This window comes from Mytilus trossulus, chromosome 14 (assembly GCF_036588685.1).
Source record: "Mytilus trossulus isolate FHL-02 chromosome 14, PNRI_Mtr1.1.1.hap1, whole genome shotgun sequence".
Classification (NCBI taxonomy): domain Eukaryota; kingdom Metazoa; phylum Mollusca; class Bivalvia; order Mytilida; family Mytilidae; genus Mytilus; species Mytilus trossulus.
Genome location: NC_086386.1, coordinates 46,076,817 through 46,093,662, shown reverse-complemented (window position 1 = coordinate 46,093,662; position 16,846 = coordinate 46,076,817). Strand labels below are relative to the sequence as shown.

Genomic DNA, 16,846 nt, shown 5'->3' with positions numbered 1-16,846 from the left:
TATTTGTCTGTTTGTCTTTTTCTTATTTATGCATTGCGTTGTCAGTTTATTTTTGATCTATGAGTTTGACTGTCCCTCTGTTATCTCTCGCCCTTTTTTTTTTTATAGTTATAGTTAATCACATCAAATTATAGAAGACTTCATCTAATTTTGGCAGCTTTTGACGTATCCATCAACTTTGGATTTAAAGTCGTAATTCATCAGATCTTGATCCACATTTATCTAAACTCGACCAAGAAGAGAGAAGCAAATCAAGGTTGCAAACAGAAACTGAGGAAATTGCATGAATTTTATAAGAATCGAGAAAAGTTTCGACTTTTTGCACTCATCATTTACAATGAGAATCTACACTCCATCAACATTTCACAAGCACGTATCAAGCACAATCGCACAAATTACAGATGAAACGTTTATACTAATATCTATAAATTTAAGATCTATTTAAAATCAATTGATGGTTGCTTTTAAAAAATGGCTTATTATGTACAATGCATATCTTACAGGACTCCCAAAAACTCTTTTAACAAACTAAAATAAATTAAAGCAAGTGATATATATGTTAATATTACATGAAGCTTTAAATTTTATCATTATATAATAAAGTAATATTTATATAGTTTCAAATGTGATATCTAGTATATATATTACCCAATTCATTGGCAACATTAACCACTGTTTTTAATAGTGCAGTAGGAATGGCAGAATCTGGATTTGACGAAGACACAATGATGATCCTATCTATTAGTCTGTATGAAAATAATCTAGTTCTATACATCGTTCTCATTGCTGCAATTCCGTTCAATCTTCCGTATGTTACAATGTCATTTAACGCCTCCTTTTCTTTAACTTTTCCACAGAAGACAAGATATAAGAGTTCTTCTGTTATCACCGAATCATCATTTTCAAATCCAGGCATATCTATAAATGTAGGTAACATACACTGGTCGTTCTGTCTATAGTATTCTTCTTTTGAAAAGCTGAAATATTATAGAAAACAAATAGTGAAGGGGACATTGATTTGATTAGCTTTAATCCCTTTAGTGACCTGAGAACAAGAGTTGCAATATAAATGTTGTACTAATCAATTTACACCCACAAAGACTAGAAAGAATCATATGTTAACATTTATTTATCTTATCTTTTTATTTTTTGTAGAGATAAGATGTTCCATTTGTATATAATAAACTCATCATAGATACCAGAACTAAATTTTGTATATACGCCAGACGCGCGTTTCGTCTACAAAAGACTCATAAGTGACGCTCGATTCCGAAAAAGTTAAAAAGGCAAAATAAAGTACGAAGTTGAGAGCATTGAGGACCAAAATTCCTAAAAGTTTTGCCAAATCCAGCTAAGGTAATCTATGCCTGAGGTAGAAGAGCCTTAGTATTTCAAAAATTCTAAATTTTGTAAATAGTTAATTTATAAATATAACCATTTCAATGATAATTCATATAAGGTTGTGTCTGTTATAGTAAAATAAAATGACCAATGTTTTATCTGATCATTTTAAAATAAAAAAAAAAGAAGAGATCAATCAGATTCTTTCATGTTCTCTTATGAGAGCAAACATGCAAAAGTTAATGGAAGAAATTAACATTATGCAAATTGAATGTCTATCATTCACTAGAAGTATACCAACAATTCTAATATGACGAGCTATTATCGTCAACTAGTATAATCACAATATATCTACCTCTATCCCAAACGTAGTAATAAACAAAAAACGGCTGTCCGTGTTACGACCAACTTATTTATACTACCAGATATTCTCAATTTTTGACATCAAGCCCCCAGTTTACGTAGGCCAAGACTCAGATACAATATTTATCTCTTTAATACAGCAAAATTAACAAATCAGTCCATTTCAATTTATTTTTCATGGTTAAAAAATCATAAAACAAAAATTCAGCGAAATGATGTTATTGTCTTGGCATGGCAACGAAACAAGGTGACGTCACAAGTATGTTTCCGTAAACAAAAAAATCAAATGTAAATACCGGGCGTTTTAAAGCTTCTTGTACGCCTCAGAGCAAATTAAATTACAAGAAGAAAATATATAAGTGATCATGAAAAATACGATTAAAAAAAAAAATCATTGAATTATGTAATATAACTAATATTGTCAAAATTGGATAAAACGGAACTGCAAAACAGTATCGTATGTATAGGGCTTTCACGGTTAACAAAATTACCGAATTTGTCAAATTATAATCGAAATAAGTTATTACTGGTTCTAATATGCATTACCTATAACAACAAAAAGTTTAAAATATGTTGACAAGAGTCATGGCAGATATGAAAAGCTTTTGTCAAATATTCAAAAAAGAGAACATAAATATAATTGATATATAGATCCGAAACCCTTAATAAAAAAAAAGATTACCTTCTCAGACGTCTTGTAACTTGCCTACCCATGACACCTTCATGGTTTCCAAATTTACCACTTTTAGCATATTCGTACCAGCGATCACTGTTTAGACTAGCAAACATAGTATTAAGGAACGAGTCGACGATGTACCACATCCTGGTGGTCCAATGATAGCAACGTTCAATGGCTTTCTGGCACTTTCTGTTAAAAGCTTGCAGTCATGAAGAAGTTCTTGTTTCCGTCCATAACAAGAATCCTTCTTCTTCTGTTAAATCATGATTTACCTCATTTGCATCTACAAAAAAAATTATCTTCATAATACGGATTCCGTGAGAGAACGATCCCTGAGCGACCATTAAACAATTCCTATATACTTTGCCAGTCGCTGATACAGTATGGAGTTAAGCATCGTCATACATTGATTTTATTTTGAAAACCTCCCTGCATGTCAGTAAATGGTTAACGTGGAGATGTCACACATTTTGTAATTTATTTAAGCCATATTTTAACATTGACATATAAGCGGGAGGTGTGGCTATCCATAACACCAGATTCAACCCACCATTTTTCTTAATTTTTTTTGCACCAAGTCAGGAATAACACAGTTATTATCAAATAGTTCGTTTCTATGTATGTTGGTGTTTTTGTAGCAGTTCAATAGTTCTGATGTTCTGTTTTTTCCTCTTATAGTTGATGTGTTTCCTTCGGTTTTGGTTTATATCCCTGCTTTTTTTTAAGTAAATGCCTTATTTTATTTTAACTCGATAAATGCTATATATGCTATGTCATTACCCTTTTATATATGTTTATAAACTCATCATAAATACCATGATAGAAATTTAAAATTTGCGCCAGACTCGCATTTCGTCTACAAAAGACTCACCAGTGACGCTCGCGTAAAAAAGCGTTAAAGGCCAAAGAAAGTAAGAAGTTGAGAGGCATTGAGGACCAAAATTTCTAAAAGTTTTGCCAAATCCAGCTAAGGTAATCTATGCCTGAGGTAGAAGAGCCTTAGTATTTCAAAAATTCTAAATTTTGTTTACAGTTAATTTATAAATATAACCATATCAATGATAATTCATGTCAGCACAAACAGTGCTGACTACTGGGCTGGTGATACCCTCGGGGAAATAAATCTCCACCAGCAGTGGCATCGACCCAGTGGTAGTAAATAAACTCATCATATAAAACAAAGCACTGTTGAATATTTGTAAGATGATGGGCTTATTAAGATCGGCAGGAACTTCTATATCAATCCCCTTAATTCCTGGATTAGTTATGTCTTAATTTATCCACATGGATGGGTCCTCGCTATCGTCTACAGGCGGACGTTCGTAAGGCATTTTCCTTTTTGTTTGTTCTTACGATTTTGGTAGCCATTATGTTAATACATGAAACTTGATGATAATGTTACAATATAGATGATGTTCTTTCACTAAATAATTCAAAATTTGGTGACTATGTGGAACGCATCTATCCCATCGAACTAGAGATAACGGATACTACAGATACAGTTAAGTCGGCCTCATATCTTGACTTACATCTAGAAATTGACAATGAGGGTCGGTTGAAAGCAAAACTTTACGACAAAAGAGATAATTTCAGCTTTCCAATTGTGAACTTTCCATTTCTAAGTAGCAACATTCACGCAGCACTTGCATACGCGGGGTATATATCTCCCAATTGATACGATATTCCCGTGCTTGCTTTTCATATCATGATTGTCTTGATAGAGGGTTGCTGCTCGCAAGGAAGCTATTAAACCAAGAGTTCCAAATGGTGAAGTTGAAATCATCTCTTAGTTAATTTTACAGGCGCCATCACGAGTTGGTTGACCGTTATGGAATAACCGTTTCACAAATGATATCGGATATGTTCCTTACGTCGTAACTACAAATCCCCTTCCCTTTCATGAATGTGACCTACAGAATTTGACTATTTACCGGATTTGTTATCACATAAGCAACACGAAGGGTGCCACATATGAAGCAGGATCTGCTTACCCTTCCGGGGCACCTGAGATCACCCCTAGTTTTTGGTGGGGTTCGTGTTGCTTATTCTTTAGTTTTCTATGTTGTGTCATGTGTACTATTGTTTGTCTGTTTGTCTTTTTCATTTTAGCCATGGCGTTGTCAGTTTATTTTCGATTCATGAGTTTGACTGTCCCTTTGGTATCTTTCGTCCCCTTTTCTTTTACAAAAATAAGATACCACTCACGTGTGGAAAACGAATACGAATATCTAAGTTTACTTAAATCAAAGGATGGAAACAAAATCAAAGCTTAAACTTCCGATCTAGATTACGGTTGATATGCAAAAACTCTCAATCGTAGATTAAATGAACAATAAATACTGTTATGGTATAGCACAATTAAAGAAAAGATTTGCTTTACAATATAAAATAGCGTCCTTCTTTCTAAACAGAATGATCAAAGATGAATTCTGCCACGTGTATCTCTTCTGAATAAGGAACAACCAATAAGACTAGCAAGCTAACATATATACTACATTTGTAAAACATCAATTAAATTGGTGAAAACATTTACAATCATAGTACTGTAACAAATTGCAAAATAAAACAGCAGAGCAAATACATATATTTTAACTACGCCAATGATCCAATGTTTATCGATCCCTTATTCTAATGAAAAATTCATAAATATCGCATAACATGTGTATGAAAAGTAACAAAACCAAACCAATGATTAAGCTTGCGATGAAGATGGTAAGTTTTACTCTACTGTCTACGGCGACAAAAGAGCGAATTCCGTAGTAAAACAAAGACTTGGTAGTAGAGAAAACGGCTTTCAGCATGTTGAACCAATCTTCAAAGTGCATAACTGAATCATTGGGTTCCGGTGTCAATATCTGAAATGATAAAGGATTAAAAAAAAAAACAGAAATGATAAAACATTGTGTAAAGACAATTCTGGAAATACACACTGGGATCCCCATTATTGTCACATTAATGATTACGTGCTTTCTGTATGCCATTTATTTTGTTGTTGTTGTCATATTTGTTTGTTAATATTGATTAAGATTATATATGACACAATACTGATTGCTGTACCCCTTTTTTACATTTCTACCTATTTTGTCTAATTGTTTTGTTCACAAATTGTTGTCAATATAGTGGAGTGTTATGCGACTGTCATCCATCTGATAGTTTTATCTAGGTTTAAAACCGGTTTAACCCACCATTTTATTTTACTTAAAATGTCTTTTACCAATTCAGGAATATGGCAGTTGTTATAAAAAAAAGTCAATTTCTTAATCGTTTAATTTTGTCACGTTTTATAAACTTCAAACCTTTTTTAATCAACCTGAGAGTTCGGTATCTTTGTCATTACATTTTTTGTAAAACAGATGACTAAGTTCTCAACGCTCAAAAGTAAATTATCTACTTTATAAGAAGAAAACACACACATCACAACACACAAACAAAATCATTTAGATCAATACGCGCACACACAGTCACACATACACAAACACACACGCACTAATTATGCACTTATAATATTTTCTTAAACCATGAAGTGTTAATATGTTGATCCTTTGTAAATGAAAAACCCAAACAACTGGTACATAGAAACTTATTTACATATGGTTGTTCGGTAGTCACATATGCAATTTAGCAACCAGACACATAATTGGTAAAACATTTTTTCTTGTCATTTCTTCAAAACGGGCTTTACTTAGGTGATCATCACATGTTTTACCCATTTGTTTCAAGAAATATAAACGCAGATTCAAACATTACCTGGATTTAATCAGCAGTAAAGTGGAATTGTAACATGAGAGAAATCGTAATGCGAAAGTGTTAAGTTATTTCCGAATGAACAAAAATCTACCTCTCTTGTCTTTTTTTATTTGCTTAGTTTAAATTTTTGCATATTTTGTTTACTTGTTTTGTTTTTGTTTTAACTTTTTGCGAATTTTGTTTACTTGTTTAAATTTGTTTTGCTTAAGCTTTGCGAATTTTGTTTACTTGTTTTGTTTTGCTTAAGCTTTTGCGAATTTTGTTTTGATTTTTTATTTTTATGAGGGGGGGGGGGAGGAACAAAGTTACTGAAACTATACTCCCGTTTTCTATTCCGTAATTTTATTGAAAATTTTATGTACTTAACGATCAGGATAAAAAAAGAGAGGTTCTCTCCATACATTAGTGCACGTGGTTGGTTGGGCGTTTTTCTTGGAAAACTATATGTTACTTTTTCTTAAGTTGCAGCCTTTCATGTTTATGATTAAATATTTGTTGATTAATAGGTAACATTATACACGATTTCTCCTCATCTATATTCCTTAACTGCACGAACACCAACATAACAGACAATACTTCGGAATTATTTCGTAACGGGACATGCAATTACAAGTATGAAACACAATTTTGGTTCTTGTATCTTGTGCTTGTTATCGCAATTAAATTACAAACGGTTGCATTTAAAAATAGACTTTTGGGCAATACCTGTCTCAAAAGCCTCAGAACGGGTACATCGACAGCTGGTAATAGAGTATCCTCAAATGATCGATCAGGATCCACAGATGAGCAGTAATTAATTACATTTGCCAATCTATTTCCAGGTAAACCAAGGTATTCTCTTAACAGTTTCTCCCTTTCTTGTACTCTGTCACCATATTTTTCTCTACATACATCAGCATGTGTCATTACTCCATAAAATGTTACGTCTATAAAATCAGATATACAAACAATCATTTATTTAGACTGGCTCATTCGAGTGTTATTGTTTATGCAATATTGGAATATTGTACATTTTTGAACCTTTTCCTTTTCTTACTGCTAATAACGATAATTTTATCGAATAGCTAAACGGCAGTAATGAAGACTTCAAAATAAATTGTTGAAAAGGACTATGTTTAATCTTTGTAGCATTTTATATTTAATCCAGTTACACATGCATTATGCAATGTGCCTTGATTATTGATTAAAACACTTGATAGAAGTAAAATTTAAAAATGTCAATGCATTTACAAAATGATCTCCTGCAATTTATTAATGTATTCTGTATTCCATTGATCAATATCAATAAATTCAAACAGTCAACGTAGCAAATGTTAGAAACAAATGGCGATATAGTTCGTGATGCTTAGTCTTTAGATTTTTATGGTATGTCTTGTGTACCATTACTTGTCTGTTTGTCTTCTTTTTCTTTGCATGACGTTTTCAGTTTATTTTCGATCTATGAGTTTACCTGTCCCTCTTGTATCTTTCGCCCCTCTTTTATAGTTATAAATAACCACATCAAATTATAGAAGGCTTCATTTAATTTTTCCAGCTTCTGATAAAATTGAGAAAGGAAATGGGGAATGTTTCAAAGCGACAACAACCCAAACGTAGAACAGACAGCATCCGAAGGCCACCAATGGGTATTCAATGTAGCGAGAATTCCCGCACCCGTAGGTGTCCTCAGCTGGCCCCTAAAAAATATGTATATTAGTACAGTGATAATGGACGTCATATTAAACTCCGAATTATACACAAGAAATTAAAATTAAAATTAATACAAGACTAACAAAGGCCAAAAGCTCCTGACTTGGGACAGGCGCAAAATTGCGGCGGGGTTAAACATGTTTATGAGATCTCAACCCTCCCACTATACCTCTAGCCAATGTAGAAAAAGAAAACGCATTACAATACGCAATTTAAAATTCAGTTCAAGAGAAGTCCGAGTCCGATGTCAAAAGATGAAACAAAAGAAAATAAATAAAATGACAATAATACATAAATAACAACAGACTACTACCAGGCCTCAACTAAACTGATTGAAATATTATGTCTTCATCATATAAATATCAGGCACAATCCCTCCCGTTAGGGGTTTAGTATCATACTATCATAAATGTATTCATCAACTTTGGATTTTAAGTCGTAATTCATCATATCTTAATCAACATTTATCTAAACTCGACCAAGAAGAGAGAAGCAAATCAAGGTTGCAAACTGAAACTGAGGAAATTGCATGAATTTTATCAGAATCGAGAAAAGTGTCTCTTTTTTGCATTTTCTTTTACAATGAGAATCCACACTTCGTCAACATTTCACAAACATGTTTCGAGCACAATCGCACATATTACAGATCAAACGTTTATACTTATATATATTATCACTGAACTAGTATATATTTGTTTAGGGGCCAGCTGAAGGACGCCTCCGGGTGCGGGAATTTCTCGCTACATTGAAGACCTATTGGTGACCTTCTGCTGTTGTCTTTTCTATAGTCGGGTTGTTGTCTCTTTGACACATTCCCATTTCCATTCTCAATTTTATATATCTTAGATCTTTCTTTAATCAACTGATTATTGCTTTAAGACATGGCTAATTATGTACAACGCATATCTTACAGGACTCTCCCAATATCTTTTAACAAACTAACATAAATCAAAGTGATATCTATGGTATTATTACATGAAGTTATAAATTTTATCATTATATATATATAAATATAATTCACGAATAAGTTTCAAATGTGATATCTAATATCGGTATTACCTAATTTATTGGCAACATTAACCACTGTTTTTAATAGTGCAGTAGGCAAAGCAGAATCTGGATTTGACGAACACACAATGATGATCCTATCTATTGGTCTGTATGAAAATAATCTAGTTCTATACATCGCTTTCATTGCTGCAATTCCATTCAATCTTCCGTATGTCTCCATGTCATTTAACGCCTCCTTTTCTTTAACTTTCCCACAGAAGACAAGATATAAGAGTTCTTCAGTTATCACTGAATCATCATCTTCAAATCCTGTCATATCTATAAATGTAGGTAACATACATTGTTCGTTCTGTCTATAGTATTCTTCTTTTGTGAAGCTGAAATATTATAGAAAACAAAAAGTGAAGGGGATATCAAATTGATTAGCTTTAATCCCTGAAATGACCTGAGAACAAGAATTTCAATATAAATGTTTTACGAATTAATTCACACCGGTAAAGACTAAAAAGAATCATATGTTGACATATATTTATCTTATCTTTTTTTTTGTAGAGATAAGATGTTTCATTTGTAAATGTCGTGTACAAGTTGCGATTTTGTACAGGTTATAAAAAGTAAAATCACAAAAATACTGAACTCAGAAGAAAATCAATTAGGAAAGTCCATAATCACATGGACAAAAATAACATGTACAAAAATATTGTACATGTTATAACTTGTATGATGCAAAAATACAAGTTATAACATGTACAAAAGTACCCCATACATGTTATAACCTGTACAAAATATTGCTTAAAAATGGTTTTAACTTGTACAAAATTTAAAATAAATCTTAAAGAAGTAAAATATACATTTAAATTCACCAATGCATAAAGAACAACAATAAATAGGCTAATATATCTTTATATCAATATCTTTGGATCTATTCTTCAACATTGTTGGCCTTCAGCATGACTTATGTAAATTTATAACTCACTTTTTGTTTTTAAACTATAATATCATTGCATGAGGCGAATGTCATTTTGATGTTTTAAATATTTATCATTTACTTTGAAAGCATGTATTTGTCGTCTTTGGATGTTGTCTGCTCCATTTGCGGGTTGTTGTCGTTAGACACATACCCAATTTCAATTTTCAATTTAATTTGTAGACACATCTATCCTGGATATCCTCTTATGTCTTTTAGTGTCAACTAGAATGAAAGTAGTTTACTATTGCCTTCAAAGTGGACACTCACAATTATAATTCATCAAATAAAGATGTCCATAAATAGGCATAAGATGATCTTAAGACATGTCCTAAGATACAAATGTATATTGGTCGTTTTCAAAAAATGTCGAATTTTCAGTATACCCATGCTAACTTTTTTTTATTTCTAATGGAAATTTCAGTTGTAATGGTTTAAATGAAAGCTTGTCGATTTGTGATTCAGAACATTAATAATAAACACACCTTAAATCTATTTTGATAAGATTAAACTGCATTTAAGACCCATTTTGGGGGTATTTGTCTGCGTAGTGTCAGAAAATCACAATTCAAATGATTTTTTTGCAAAATGGAGTACTTTTGATATAGAAGCTACGATTTTTCGTTAAAGTAATATTTAACGTTCTTAAAAAGTACCTTTTGCAGATATCAAACCGATCAGAAAATTGCAAAAAAATCATTTGAATTGTGATTTTCTGACACTGTACGCAGACAAATACCCCCAAAATGGGTCTTAAATGCAGTTTAATCTTATCAAAATAGATTTAAGGTGTGTTTATTATTAATATTCTGAATCACAAATCGACAAGCTTTCATTTAAACCATTACAACTGAAATTTCCATTAGAAATAAAAAAAGTTAGCATGGGTATACTGAAAATTCGACATTTTTTGAAAACGACCAATATACATTTGTATCTTAGGACATGTCTTAAGATCCTCTTATGCCTATTTATGGACATCTTAATTTGATGAATTATAATTGTGAGTGTCCACTTTGAAGGCAATAGTAAACTACTTTCATTCTAGTTGACACTAAAAGACATAAGAGGATATCCAGGATAGATGTGTCTACAAATTAAATTTAAAATTGAAATTGGGTATGTGTCTAACGACAACAACCCACAAATGGAGCAGACAACATCCAAAGACTACAAATACATGTTTTCAAAGTAAATGATAAATATTTAAAACATCAAAATGACATTCGCCTCATGCAATTATATTATAGTTTAAAAACAAAAAGTGAGTTATAAATTTACATAAGTCATGCTGAAGGCCAACAATGTTGAAGAATAGATCCAAAGATATTGATATAAAGATATATTAGCCTATTTATTGTTGTTCTTTATGCATTGATGAATTTAAATGTATATTTTACTTCTTTAAGATTTATTTTAAATTTTGTACAAGTTAAAACCATTTTTAAGTAATATTTTGTACAGGTTATAACATGTATGGGGTACTTTTGTACATGTTATAACTTGTATTTTTGCATCATACAAGTTATAACATGTACAATATTTTTGTACATGTTATAACCTGTACAAAATTGCAACTTGTACACGACATATATAAGGTTCTCTCATGGGAGCAAACATGTAAAAGGATATGCAAATTATTAACCCTATGTAAAATGAAAATCATTTACTACAAGTATACCAACTAATAAGTTAATACTTATTCTAATATTCATGACCTATAGCAACAAGAAGTTTGATATGCTGACATATTGTTGACTTAAACTTACAAGAGTCATGGCAGATGTCTTTTTTTTTTATTTATAAAATAATATCTTCATCTTCTGGCAGATGTCAAAAACTTTCAATATTTAAAACAGAGAACATAAATTAATTGATAGGCAGATCAAAAACCTTTAATTAAAAAAAGATAACCTTCTCAGACGTCTTGTAACTTGCATACCCTTGACACCTTCATGGTTTCCGAATTTACCACTTTTAGCATATTCGTACCAGCGATCGCTGTTTAGACTAGCAAACAGAGTATTAAGGAATGACGATTTACCACATCATGGTGGTCCAATGACAGCAACGTTCAATGGCTTTTTGGCACTTTCGGTTAAACGCTTGCAGTCATGAAGAAGTTCTTGTTTCCGTCCATAACAAGAATCCTCTTCTTCCTCTGTTAAATCTTGATTTACCTCATTTGCATCTTCAAAAAAATATCTTCATAATAAGAATTCAATTTTTTCCCTCTAGTTGAAAAATTGAAGTTGAGTCAGTTAGTCGCTGTCATTGTTGATCACCAATTAATACAAAACATTCTCTCATTATGTCAATTTTGTTGTCAAATGTGATTACAGACTTCGAAAAACATATTGTGTAAACATTTATTGAAATTAAAACTTATATCCGTCAACTTAAGTTTGTTTTAACTAAACCTTCCGTGTTATAGAACGATACATGAGCGATCATTACAAAAATCCCCCATATCCTTTGTCAGTCGCTCATTGTGTACTGATGCGGCATTGAGTTCAGAATCAGCATACATTGATTTTATTTTGAAAACCTCCCCAAATGGTTAACGTGGAGATGTAACACATTTTTAAATGTATTTATGCCATATATTTAAATTGACATATAAGCGGGAGGTGTGGCTATCCATAAAACCAGATTCAACACACCATATATTCTTAAATCTTTCTGCAACAAGTCAGGAATATGAGAGTTTTTATCAACTGGTTCGTTAATATGTATGTTGGGGTGTTTTTGTAGCAGTTCAATAGTTCGGTTGTTCAGTTTGTTCATCTTATACACTCATCAGTGACGGTCGAGTAAAAAAGCGTTAAAAGTCAAAGAAAGTTTGGAGTTGAGAGGCATTGAGGACCAAAATTTCTAAAACGTTTACCAAATACATCTAGCATGCAGCTAAGGTAATCTCTTTCAGAGGTAGATAAGCCTTAGTGTTTAAGACATTTAAATTTGTAAACAGTTAATCTATGATAATTCATGTCAACAAAGAAGAACTGACTACTTGGCCATGTTGGCTGGCAATATGAAAATCATTCGAATCAAATTCTGAAACAGAAAGTGTATATCAATAGAATATGCCAACCAGTTGTGTTGATCATGGTGCATATTTTGAAAAATAAAGGAAGAAAAATGTGGAGTAAAACTTAAAATAGAATTTGGAAATACCAAAATATACTTATTATATATTGAAAGTTGTATCAAAATATTTATTCAATGATTGAACAACAGTTATGCAGACAACGTGCATGTAGACAATCTAACACATGCATAGATGAATAAACACATTGATTACCGATCAAACAGTTCATTACATAACATTTCGTTTTTTCTATTCTATATTGTATTGTTTAATCCATTTTACAAATGCCAAAATGATAATGACATAAACAAAAATGTAAAGACATTTTATTTAACAGGTTCTCAAAACGTTGTTTAAAATTTGTTTTTCTATCAACATATTGTTCTTATCAAATAAAAAGGTTGTGGTAATCATTTGAAAATCCTTGTTTGTAATAAACACCTACTATATATACGTATGTTTTCAATTCTAAAATGCTGGGTTGGGGGAAAGGGATATCTATGAACCTATATTGGGTCTTTTTCTCATTACACATCCTCATTCATTAAACGTATTTCCCCATTTAAGATTTCAAACGGAAGGACATTTAAAATCGTCAAATTCATTATAGTTTAACTACTGATGTATTGATTTAATTATGTTCCCACTAAACCTCTGTAAAAAATGGTATTGAAAGAAAATATACCAAAAAATAAATAGTATGTACTAGTATCTGTTTGTTTTTTGGAAAACAATATTTTCTTATTCAAATTTACATGACAGTGCATTTCAATGATCTCGAATTTATTTTTTAAAAACATATATTTGTAGCAAAACATTCCAATCTTATGTTATACAAAATAATTTATAACTTTGTGTGATTACAATACTCCTTCTCACTTGATTTGAGTAAAACCTCTGAATTATATTAATAAGTATAGAGTACCTCGTTCGTGAATTAGATCTTCGATGGAGTTTTCTTCATACGATTCATCCTCATCCATGTTTAACTACTCTCTTTTTTCACTAGACGTTCTTGTTGAATTAGCAGACTTTTGTTTTTGGAACGATCCTTTGTTCACACATATACATACTTGACAAATGAAACGATACATACGAATTAGTTAATATGAATTTTGAAACATAACTTATTCGAATCAAAGTTTTGGATTCACCTTTATGGAAACTTTTCATAATCATATCTTATTACAAATATTTCATACTCGATTATACACTTTTATCATATGTTAAGTAGTAAATACAGTAGTTTTGAATATTTGATAAAGAGCCTGCTGTTTAATCCATATCGCGCAACTTTGATGCGCACCCTTTATCGCATACCCTTTATCACACCCTTACTTTTTTTTAAAAATAAAGTTAGTTTTTATTATTTGAACTTAAGAAATATTCTTTCTTAAAATAGGTCAAATAGAACGGTCATTCGGGCGTGACGCAATTTATTGAATGACGTCATTGTTTGGTATAAACATGTGACGTCACGAACGTCAAATTTTCATATTTTTGACATACTAAATGCAATTATATAAAATTCAAAACACACAAAAAAATACAATAATAGGTGTAATACCACCATTGATTTTCCCCTATTAGTCTTTGTTAAATTTGCACTTTTCCAAAAATTTTGTACAATTTATCTTTGTTTCAAATAAAGAAATACTTGGCATGAGTAAAGTTTTATCCTGTCCAGTTCTATAGAAAAAGTTTCACATACCATTTCATTGCATATAAGAAAATAACCATCATTGGAAGTTAACCAATCAAATCTCTCCCCTTATTCTATCTGTGTACAAGGTTTAGTCACCATGTAACCTCAAGATTACAAAATTTTATATAGAAATCACTCAGAAATAAATTAACTGCAATAAAATGTAGGATTAATTATCTACAACGGTCAAATTCAAGGGAATATTTTTTTAGACCTACTTTCGTATGCAACCGGATGTGACGTACCATGATTTGGTGGTATTACACCTAATAAACATTTTTTTTAAAACAGCAGCACGCAAATTGTAAGGTAACACAGGTGCTTTGGATTAGTAATTGAGCAGTTCTTTGAAGGCTTTGAAACAAAACAAAAGTAGAACTGAAGGTAACCCCGTGCTATAGATCAGAAAATAGTCCATGTAATATAACTCTCCTGTTGAAATACATGATAAAGCGTATAATACATGGCAAAATCCGTATCACATGCCGTATCACCATCGACCAATATCATCCCTTAGGCCTAAAGGCCCTTGGGCTGATATTGGTGTCTCGGGATGATACGACATATGATACGGATTTTGGCATGTATTATTCTCTATGTATTGAGACATCTCATTAAAAAATAAATCAATTTCTACTTACAAAGTTCTTCCTCTGATGTATTTTGTCACATTACCACTCCCATGGTTTCTACAGTAAACATAGGATACTTCATGCATTATTGACACTACTTTCACTTTTCATTTTCATTAAATATACGTAATTGGTCAGGCCTAGTGAAGTAATCCCATTAAAACATGGTAGTATGCATAATTTTGTAATTATAACATCGAGTTACACATGTATAACTGTACTTCACAGAATCAATCAGAAAGTATTGGAAGCAACAGGAGCATGGAACTGAATAAGAAAATCGAGAAGAACATTTCATTTTTTAAATTTGTGGGCCATTCAAGATATACCTTTCTATATCTCCTGAAAATTCCAATTATATATAAAAAAAAAACAGTAAACATTTTAGTATTTATATTCCTTTGTTGAAACAATATTCAAGAGTTTTCTTTTCCTATTACAATTTGCGTGTCAGAAAGTTGCTGCATATATTGAGCTTTACATATCAAGAGTTTCAAGTGGCTATGGCGAAGTTATAACGTCATTCATTTGAGAGAGAGACAAAAATACAGACAACAACACGAGTTGGTTGAATATTACTTATCTATTTCACAGGTAAAGAAGATGATCCAATTGTTACGATTACCGAGTTCTATTTTTTTTGAACGTTTCATTCCAAGTTTGACTGATAAAAATTGTGTACATGTGCAACACGACCATGTGGCATGTGAATAATTATCTCACTTGAACAATCTTTTGGTATCTTCCGACTCTCTTTAGGAATGTTTGGTCCTCAATGCTCTTCAACTTCATACTTTATTTGGCCTTTTAACATTTTTTGATTCGGGCGTCACTGATGAGTCTTTTGTAGACAAAACGCGCGTCTGGCGTAAATATAAAATTTGTATGCTGGTATCTATGATGAGTTTATTTACGTATACTGAAAACGTATACTGAAAGAATGCTGCCTCAAACTAGTATTTTTATAAATATTCTTCTTCTAAATACTATTGTCGTACTTACCGATATATCAAAAATATGTTATATGTGTTTTCTTTAGAATCGACAATTTCATATTTGAATTCGTGTTCTAAAAGTCAAATCTTACTTACAATGTGTATGTTTGAGCGGATGATATGATTCCTACTGTCTTCAAACCTGTGCAGTATGTTTGTCATACTTATAGTTTATTTTTATATTGTATTGTTATATCACTGTCCCAGGTTATGGTGAGGATTGGGATCCCGCTCATATGTTTAACCCAGGCACATTATGTATGTATGTATGTGCCTGTTCCAAGTCAAGAGCCTGTAATTAAGTTGTCACCGTTTGTTGATATGTTACTTTTTTCATTCATTGTTGTACATAAATCAGGAAATTGGTTTTCTCGTTTGAATGTTTTACATTTGTCATTTTGGGGCCATTTATAGATGAGTATGCGGTATGGAATTTGGTCATTGTTGAAGGCCGTAAAGGATTGTAAATTGACTCATAGTTGTTAATTTCTGTGTCATTCGGGTTCTTATGGAGATATATATCTCTTTGACAATCATACCACATCCTCTTTTTTTTTTTATAGGTATTCAATCTGAGAACGATTATGCAAAACAATAATTTATCGAACTTAACATTACACACTAAA

The 16,846-nt window shown here is 31.6% G+C and overlaps 1 protein-coding gene across 1 annotated transcript; it reads right to left on the bottom strand.

Moving 5' to 3' along the window:
• Window positions 1-2,589: 2,589 nt before the first annotated feature.
• LOC134697812 (uncharacterized) lies at window positions 2,590-15,341 on the bottom strand. The gene is made up of 7 exons (XM_063560099.1): window positions 15,235-15,341; window positions 13,814-13,960; window positions 11,712-11,988; window positions 8,879-9,207; window positions 6,836-7,056; window positions 5,112-5,238; window positions 2,590-2,666 (listed from the first exon to the last, which is right to left on the bottom strand). Exons 3-7 carry the CDS (start codon window positions 11,735-11,737, stop codon window positions 2,590-2,592), a joined length of 780 nt encoding a protein of 259 aa, XP_063416169.1. The 5' UTR covers window positions 11,738-11,988; window positions 13,814-13,960; window positions 15,235-15,341.
• Window positions 15,342-16,846: the final 1,505 nt, after the last annotated feature.